Here is a 10,261-nt window from a genome sequence, read left to right as displayed (position 1 = left end):
TGTGTGTGTGTGCTGGTGTCTGTGGGTAACTCAATGAGGCAAAATTAAACAATACAAAAGATTAAGTGCAGATTTGCGACTTTATCTGTATACTGCCATAAATTGGTATTTAAAGGATGCCGCACAAGTGTACAAATATCAATGAAGCAAAGCAGAAGATATAAGCTTATATGCTGCCAATAGTGCAGATGAAGATGGAGTAATTGGTATGTGTGTGTGAGAGAGTAGTAGTATTTCCTCAGTGAGTGTGCGTGTTTCCACATAAACAGAATAAATAGGTGTCTTAAAGTTGTTATGCTATTAATTATAAGCTGATTTAGTTTTCGACTCATTTTGTACCGTCTGTGGGGAGGGTCTTAAATATAGTATTGGCATAGTTTTTGTGGGTGTAATGTGAAAAATGTATAGCGTATGCTCGTTGTCGTCGCCTTTAGACAATGATAGACTACTTAGAGTGCTGTTTGTTTAACTGAGAGTTCTCGCTTCTTCTCTTCGGTACAAGAAGTTGGACCTGGTGAGACACCAAATTCATCGCAATCTGTAACTAAGCATCAGTAGCATAGAAACTTGAGGCAAGATCTCTACTGGTTTCAAATGGGTTTGAAATTGAACAAAAATATGTTTGAGAAAATATCAATATTAATATATATACCTCTTCCATTAACATTTGTTCTCCACTAAAAATGTCCAGAATGAGCATACTTACTTTATTTAGCACTTTTGGACCTGGAGTAATTAATAAACTGATTTTTTCCAACACGTAACTTGGCTGGCGTGACACCTAATTATACATCATTGTTCTCAGTCTTCAAATTCATTGACCCCAAAAGACTCCTACTTTAACCCTGTTCTCTTAAAACCTAGATCGATCTCATGTGAGCGCTAAAAATTTTGAAGTTCCACTAACGCTTAAGTAAAGTTTGTTTACTTTTTTAATTGCCACCTGAGGTTAATTTTCTTCATGTTTTGAAAATGCATGATGATTTTAAGAGGTCAGGTTTGTTCACATTTTGAGATATCCAACTCTTGCAGCCTCCAGATAACGAAAAGGAGGACCTCACTGCGTTTGACGGATAAATATCAGTGATAATCATTCCATGAGATTCAGTGATAACCAATGAGAGAGCTGAGAGCCGTTAAATGTTAAGGCGATCCACTGAAAACCGTTGAGAGACAGTGAGAGTCAATGAGATTCAGACAATGAGAACTAATGAGAATCAGTGAAATGTGGTGAAAGCTCCTGCTATTCACTGAAAGCTGGAGACTCCAGTGAAAACCGGTAAAGGTTAGTGAGATCTGTTAGAGCCAGTGAGAGCTAGTGGGTGGAGGCAGGAGCAGATGAAAGGCAGAGAAACCCAGTAAGAGCCGGAGGGAAAAGTTAGTGGGAACCAGTGAACGCCGCAGAGAAGTAGGGAAAATATGTGGAAGCTGATAGTCGATGAGAGCCGTGGAGAGACAATGATAACCGCAGGCAGCCAGATACAGTAGACAAGTGCCACTGAGAAACGGTGACTTCTCTTCTAATTTTCTAATGATTATCTAATATTATGTATATGGCTTTCAAAAACTTCATCGATTTCTAATATATTGAAGGATGGTCGATTCGGTTTTCCATATATTAGGTGTATGGAGCTTATCTAATAACTTTTTATGATCTATAATTTCGGTGATAAAAGATCTGTCTTGAATGCAAGAACAGGGATAATTTGAAAAGTGAAGTAGTCTGTGAACAAAAATAATCGGCAGTCTTAGAAACACGAAATGTCTGTAATCGGAACAAAATTCGGTATTAACCTAACCACTTTTGTGCTCCTAAAACTTCTGCGCACACATTTTTTTGGCGGAAGCTCTTAAGTTTTCTTTTGTTTACCACAATTACCACAAGATATGCTCACATCAGAGATTATACACGTGTATGTATGTTTGTGTGTATTCATACAAAACCAGACGTAGTAAAACTTCTTCTAAGATAATCACTTTATACAAAAATAACAGCAAATCCATATAAAAGTTTTACCTTTGCATTTAAGTGAATGTGTATATGTTTTTGAATAGTTTATGTATGTGGTTGTTTACACATGTACTAATACATAAGTAAGTGATGTGTTGCAGTTGTTCGGCACTTTATTTCATTGTATTAAGCGAGTACATAGATTAATTGCCATTGGTTTTGTTTGGCATATGTTAGTCTTGGCTCTGTCTTGGCCTGTCTTGAAAAGGTAATTAAGCGAACTTAGTGGTTGAGTTCGTTGGGATGTGGTATGTTATGTATGCAAATATGTATTTCCACAAAGAGGAATTAGGATCAGTAGAATGGTTGAATTTACGTATTTCCGATATTATCTTTTCATTGTAGTTCCTATAGTCATTAACCTGCTTGGAACGAATTTCTTATATCTCAAGCCTAGCGACATTCAGTGGTCCACTTCTACTGGCTACAATTTGTTATTTATTAATCCTCCAATACCTACGATATTAACATCCCCAGTCGTCTAGATATCTACATTTTTATTCAAGTTATCCGTTGCACGGACGGACGGACAGACAGACATCTGGAATTCAACTCGTCTCGTCACCCTTATCATTTTGAATGAGTTTAGAGACATCTAGCGGTACTGAGATATTCATATTCGGGATACAATCATATCTAATATAATCAGGTTCATAGAAGGAAAATAATCTAATCGGACTCACATTTTTAGATATCCCGATCGTATATAATATACATCGAGGAACAACTTAACTTTTTGAGTCTTGTTCCCGAACGGAACAGAATTGAATTATATATACGGTACGGTTAATGGACGGAACGAAATATAATTATAATTGCGGCGCTTATATACCGGTAGTCAATGATAACTCCAATTGGAAATTACAAGCTTCAATTCGCATTAAATCAGTCTTTAACTGTACAATTTATATACAGGGTGGCTGATGAATTTTGCTACATTAAGAAACTCAAATAATTTTTTTTCAGTGTATGGAATTCATTTTTCTTTTATTCATGTTAAAGCTCATTCAATTTTATTAAATATAGCTTAATTAGTTTTAAAAATAATGGAATTTAAATGCTCCCCATGCTCGTTGATGCATGTGCGGCATTTTTCCAAAAAGTTGTTCATTACTGCTTGGAGAGTTGAGACAGGAATAGCTGCAATTGTTTCTCGAATGGATTGCCTTAGTTCATTCAAATTTGTTGGTTTTGCATTGTAGATTTTCTGTTTGCAATAACCCCACAAGAAAAAGTCAGGGGCAAAGTCAGGGGCAGTAAGGTCAGGCGACCTGGGTGTCCAACGGAATGTGGAGTTTCTGGATATCAGCTTATTGGGAAATTTTCGTCGCAATTCTGTCATAACAGGTTGGCCTATGTGAGGAGCTGCACCATCTTGCTGAAACCACACAGAGTTGAAAGAAATTCTCATTCGGCGTAATTCTGGATAGAAAAACTCTCTCAATATGCTCAAGTAACGGTCTCCAGTAACCGTAACGGTGTGAACGTTTTCTTCGAAGAAGTAGGGCCCGACAATGCAGCGTGATGAAACTGCACACTACACTGTGACACGAAGTGGCAATTCCGTCTCATGGAGTATCTGTGGGTTGGAAGCACTCCATATTCGACAATTTTGTTTGTTTATGTTGCAATTTAAATCGAAATGGGCCTCGTCAGACATGAAAAGACAGTTCAACATGTTTCCATCCTCTTCCACCATTTGAAGCATCTTCTGGCAAAATTCCAAGCGAATCGGCAAGTCTGTACCGTTCAGTTTGTTGGGCATTTGAATTTTATATGGGAATAAGTCCAAATCTTTGTGCATAATTGACTGTAATGACTGTCTACTTACACCCATTTGAGAAGATAAGCTTCTTGTCGAAACACGTGGATTGTTTTGTATGGTAGCAGCTAAGGTCTTCTGTTGACTGTCCCATGCTCGGCAAAATTGTTTACAAGTCTCATTATGGTCCATCTGCTCGGAGGATTGCCACCAAACGTGCGCCTACACTCTCTTTGAACCGAAACTACGGACTCCAGTGCGTGATAGCGGCGGGCAATCCAAATTATTGTTTCAGTGTTCCAGTGTTCCAGTTATCCATTTTTGTTAAATGTAAAAGTCAATCTGAAAAAAAAATTAACCAGATTCATTACATAGAAAAAAAGTTATTTAATTTTTTTTTGGTAGCGGCTTTCATCAGCCACCCTGTATAACTCACCCACAACCTCAACATTATAGTTTTACATGAGAAATCGTTATTTGGAGAATTAGCAATTCAGAAAAATTCTGATCGTCATCCTGCAATTTTTTTATCAGCTTTAATCAAGGCCAGTTGGCAATCGAATGACCGCCTAAACTTGATTATATGAAAGTTTACTGATATTATTCCATATAAACGAGTATATGTGATTATATGGGTTATTCAGTATACTCAATATGCAGCAAAAGATAAGGGACAGCAAAAATTTAAGAGAAATATATATAAGAGAACTTTCACATGCCCAGTAGGGATATATTCAATTTAGTACACTGTAGTAGAAAAACAGTTATGACTCTCTCGAAGTGAAATTTGTTGGCGCTAAATGCTATAATCGATCGGCTGCAAAAAATTATGTTGTGTAATGTAACAAGAATCCGTCACGCATGAAGCATACAGCGGAACACCGGAGTACTTTGTACACCTAACACTCGTAAATGAATTCATTTGTTAATTGTTGTGCAATTAGTGTTTTAAGTTGAACTATATTTTATTAATTATTATTTTCCTCTTAAATTAGTTAATTATTAGTTTTAAATTTGGCAATCAATTAATTGTTTTATTGTAGGCTGAATCGAGCAGAAGGCATTGGATTGCTCTCACTTTCTCTCGTCGTTTGTTCATTGTTAATTACTTCATTGCTTTATTATATGCTAAATGAAGAGAAGCATGTACATACTAGTTTATCTATCTTTTAAATTTGTTATTTCTCAACTAATTAAATAGAATATAGTAGTGTAAATTGAGATTAGATATTTTTATATATTTACAATATTAGCTCAAATTGGTAATTGTTACTTTATTAATTGGGCAATTAGTTAATTGATTCATTGTAGACTATATTGAAAACAATAAAAGGTAAAACTAGTACATCGTACTCTAATATTACCAAATTCTTAATAAGTTAACTAAGCAATTAGTTAATAGTTTCATTATACGCTAAATTAAGAACAAGTAGATGATAAATGTTACAATTAACAAATTATTTTTTATTCCTCTTAACTTATTGGAGCGCTGAATGTAATTGACTTTTACTTTAATTTTCCGTCAATTAAGTACTAATTACACTATTAATTTATTGCTTTTTTAATAAAATATATGAAAAAAAAAAATTGGTTGGATTTGTGTGCCAAAAGCTTTTTTCCCTCTAGTATTCTGATGCTCTGTACTTGCTTACGCTGTATTACGTCATGCTTAAAAATAATTGTATCAGGAAATGATATTTGCGGTTTTAGCCAGAACTGCATTAATTCATAAAAATGTTGTGGTTGGCATGGCTAAATGCACTTTATATCTGCTAATATGGAATATCTTTCCCTATATATATGAATGTATATAAAGAGCAGATATTCCATATTAGCATATATAAAGTGCATTTAGCCACGCTTACTTACAGTTAAACGAAAAGTCTTGCTGTGCGCATACAAACTGTATTTTTTTGGGCTTTCGACCGACTTTCTTGGGTAATTATAAAATACAAAAATATGTAAGAAAAAAAATATATAAATTAAAATAATTTTCTTAGTTGAACGATGAATGTACAACGTCTTCGCGCACTAGTTCGTCTAGTGCTTTTATTCTACTTCAGCGTTGTGGCTAACGGCGCTTCATCGACACTTTCCGAAGCCACGAATGACGTTAGTAAATCAGTTGATACAACAAGAACAACAACTACTTGTCATGATGACATATGTGACTGTGATTTTGGTCTACAATGTACATTAGGCGCTGAAAGCGATACTGTCTTATTTAATGTGTATCCAAGTGCTGCCGCCACACTAGAGTGCGTCTCTGATCAGATGAATGCTAGATTGGTGATTGAGCAAAAACCAAAAGCAAATATACACGCGAATTCAATTTTTCTGATGAAAAACTGCACGCGTATTAAGACGTTACTAAAGCGCCCAAATGTTATGTACTATATAAATATAAAAGAAGACAGTATACTAACAGAAGATTTCTTCCAACCCTGGCATGGTATACACAGCATAATAAATATACAGATGAGCAGTGAACGGGTATTGCCAGCAAAACTGTTTCATAAACTCAAAAATTTGCGTACCTTAACTATTTTCACGACACCAGAGTCGACGCCTACACGCAAAGCATACATATTGCCGTCGCATATTTTCGAAACACTTGTTGATTTGGAAACACTAGCTTTTGATTTCACACAAACGGCAAATGCGCGTGTGACGCTGCAGAATCTGACTACCGCGCACTTTAGAAACTTAACCGCCTTGAAACATCTCAAGTTGGTTGAGACGCGCGTGGGTGCGCTACCCGCGGATATCTTCTCAACACTCACGCAATTAGAATACTTGAACTTGCGCGCCAATAATTTGCAAGTGTTGCCATCCAAATTGTTAGACGCGCAGCGCAAACTGTTAATATTGGATCTGAGTGAGAATGTGTTGGAACATTTACCGGCTGAGCTGCTGAAGCATACGACGGCGCTATATCAGCTCAGATTGCGTGACAACCGCTTGCACAGCGTTACCAATATTATAGAAAACATACGCGCTTTGCCGTATTTACATAAATTGGACTTGTGCTCCAATAGCTTGGAGAGCGTTAGAGGTACTGGAGCTTATGCGAATGAGACGCTGATGAGCGGTTTCAAGCACAAAGCCAAACTTTCAGCGCGCATGCTGGAGAAAATTTCCACCATTTTGGGTGATAATGTTGAACAGGAAGAAAACACAAAGACGCACTTGGATGTAAGCCGCAATCGCATCGGCGCTTTTGATATGTCTTGGTTTGATGGTGCGCCATTTTATCTAAACATTTCAGATAATAATATCAGTAATATATATGCGTTAAAGCCCCTACTACAAAAGGATAGCAACTGCCGCGGCCAAATCGATATAGTTGGCAATCCTTTGGTGTGCGATTGTAAATTGGCTTGGGCGTACAACAACAGCTGCATTGCAAATCTAGATAGTGTTCTATGCAACAATACAGTGCCTACAAATAGTTATGGACGTCTTAATTATATGCACGAAGATGACTTGTGCGCTTGGCCACACGCTATGTGTCCGCACAAGTGTGTTTGTACCGCGCGCGCCACATCGTTGCAGATCACTTGCGCTGGCGCAAATATGAGCGCGCTGCCGCATCTACCGCGTCCCGAGCAAGTTGCGCTCCATACCACTGAACTCGACATAAGCCGCAATCGTTTTCGCACTTTGCCGACGCTCAACACGTTCGGCTATGCTAATGTCACACATTTGAATGTCTCTCATAATGAAATCAGCGAGCTCGACGTTGCGCAACTGCCGCCGCACTTGGCGCTGCTCGATGTGCGTCATAACAATTTGACGCACTTGAGCTACGACTTTCTTAATGCCTACATACTGCGTAGTGAGGCACCGCTTCAGTTGTATCTCGCGCATAATCCTTGACAGTGCGATTGCAAAGGCTCGCAGTTGGTGCGCGCAGTCTACATTTATCAGAGACGCATTCTTGATGGCGCGCAGCTGTTTTGCGCGAATCGCAAAAATGTTAGAATCGTAGAAGTAGATTGGCGCGATCTTTGTGTGTCACAACTAGAGGGTTCAGCAGAGGATTGAGAGAGTTTTTGAACTCACGCCGGAATTAATTTTATCGAACAGGAAAATAAAATAAAAATAAATCTTAACACATTAAGTCAGTAAAATTGTGAATAAACTATTTTTTCCGGCAAAAAGTGTTTTATTTCACAGCGGTATCTCCACATAGATCACTCCTTATGATGAAAATCGAACACAATTTTGTAACTCTGGTCTATATCTTTACAGTATATGTCTACCACGTTCCGCATGAAGACAAGGTAGATCCATTAATACCTAAAAAGGTTTAGAGACTTCATATTTAGATAAAGAACGTCTTTTCACCAGTTTATGTTAACTATTTAATCTTTATGCAGCTCTAACTGAGTGTTAAGGGTTATTAAAGTATGTATTCAGTGATGATCTTGAGCCTGTATGTGTTATTGAGAGAGAACTAATAATCTGTTTGGAGATTAATTATGACTAGAGTCAGCACAGCTTGTATCTCGGTCTGAAGAATCTTTAACAATCAAGGAAAGTCATATGTTTCTGGCTGTCTCCCTAGTAAATAATATGTAAAGGATCCCATTATTGAAGGGTCAGAGTAGATTAATATTACATTTAAATTGTAGTTCATAATTTTCCCTTTTATGCATGATTTTAGATCGATATTTTTAGAGTTGTATGTCTCTTTTACAGTTGAGAAGTAATGAAACACAATATGAATAGCTGAAGTAGTCTACTTGGAGAAGTCTCTCTGGTTCGCAAAATTCTTTTTTTATTTTATGATATTTGTAAAGGCTTTGTCTAGCAAAGAACGCTTCTTAATCATGTATTTTTACACGAATAATTTCTGTTGGTAGACTAACCGTGGTTTTGTTTTGTGCAGTGAGTACTTCAATTTTGAAAATCGTTCGTATACAACACTGTGTAAAAGAACATTGATGTAGACAAACAGCATTGAAAAGAACCGTTCGATGCTTAAGCAGTCAGTGATTCGAGAACATTTCTACTTTCAAAACAAAATCAAATAAAAGATCAAACAGTCGATTTTAATTGTGTACTTGAAGTGCGAAAAAGAAAAAAGAACAATTATGGCATATTGTATTTACCGTTATGACATCAATAGCGGTATTATGTGATTGCATGTACGCGCGCTTGAGTTTATATTAAAGTGGCAGTGGTATATTTTGAGGCGCATATTGTTGGTTTTCGAACGAAATGATAAGATGAAAGAAGAGATGAAACTGTGCTGTAGGAAAGAATTCAATTTACTGTTATTTGTATTTATATTTTATGTATTTGTATCATATATTTTATTACTTAATATGCTAGTAATCTGAGAACTATAAATATAGATATATATTTATAATTAATCAAATTATTTTATATATATATAAATCAGTACATATAGACATATACATGTAGTTATGTATATATATAATACATTTTCCAAATAACTTTTCTAGCCTTAGCTTCATAGCGACAGGTAATAAATGTGTAGCATACACAAAGGCGTACACTCTCAAATATCGTAGTTTATGCATAAGAAGTGCAACCAAAAAGCGCAAGCAAGTTCTTCACATGTATATTAGCGCATCTATACCGTGTTGTAGCAAAGTTTCGCGAAAAATATTGCGTCTGCGGTTAGTAAATACAAGGCAATAATTCTCATACCAGCTCGTATGGCCAAATAAACAATACCTGCAAAGAAATATATATCGCTACAGAACTCATATGAAGACAGTGGCGTAGGAAAAAAATGTTATTGCTTTCCTAAAATTTTGCATTTTTTTTATTCTTTTGCAGGTTTCAAGGTGAAACATATGTTGCTGTTGTGAAGGATATACATTTCTTGAAGTGGTTTGTTTAAAAAACTGTAAGTAGTTTTTAATATAACTACTAAATTACAAAGGCTTAAACTGTGTTTCTTACATGTAGTCTTTACATATTTTATTCTAAAAAGTGATTTCCTCAATGACGTTATCTGTTAACTGGAATCTGCCCTGAAATGTAAAATGTTTGTAGTGTACTTTAAAACATTATATAATATTTTTAAACCCATTTATTTAAACCCATTCTAATGCAACTCTCCAATTTAGTCTTTAAGTACCGCCATATCGTTAAGTATCATTAATTTTACACATACTTAACTTTAAAATAACAGAAAGTGCCTTTTAAGTAAATACAGTTAAACTGAGCACAATAAAAGTATATACATATAACACCATTGCCTTTCATATATCAGCTGTCTTTATTAGAACTCGATCGTAGAAAGTCATCACTTTTACCAATCGCACTTACTCTTATTTTCAATCACAGAATTAACTCTTTCACTCTTCGTTCAAGAACTAGAAAGCGAAAGAGATATAGATTTTCTTTGAGGGGTAGCTGTCAATATAGTGTCAAAATTAATCCAAATGTATTTAGAATGCGAAAAGGAGCTTAAAAATAATAAAAATTGCCATATCTGCAAAGCAAAT

At 36.0% G+C, this 10,261-nt stretch overlaps 1 protein-coding gene across 1 annotated transcript; it reads left to right on the top strand.

The window, feature by feature from the left end:
* The first annotated feature begins 5,618 nt into the window (after positions 1–5,618).
* LOC105214649 (protein toll-like) lies at positions 5,619–8,542 on the top strand. The gene is made up of 2 exons (XM_011188198.3): positions 5,619–5,711; positions 5,774–8,542. The coding sequence occupies exon 2, from the start codon at positions 5,781–5,783 to the stop codon at positions 7,650–7,652; it is 1,872 nt and encodes a 623-aa protein (XP_011186500.3). The 5' UTR covers positions 5,619–5,711; positions 5,774–5,780; the 3' UTR covers positions 7,653–8,542.
* The last annotated feature ends 1,719 nt before the right edge of the window (positions 8,543–10,261 follow it).

Source organism: Zeugodacus cucurbitae, chromosome 5, assembly GCF_028554725.1.
Source record: "Zeugodacus cucurbitae isolate PBARC_wt_2022May chromosome 5, idZeuCucr1.2, whole genome shotgun sequence".
Classification (NCBI taxonomy): Eukaryota; Metazoa; Arthropoda; class Insecta; order Diptera; family Tephritidae; genus Zeugodacus; species Zeugodacus cucurbitae.
This window is presented reverse-complemented; position numbering and strand designations above follow the sequence as displayed.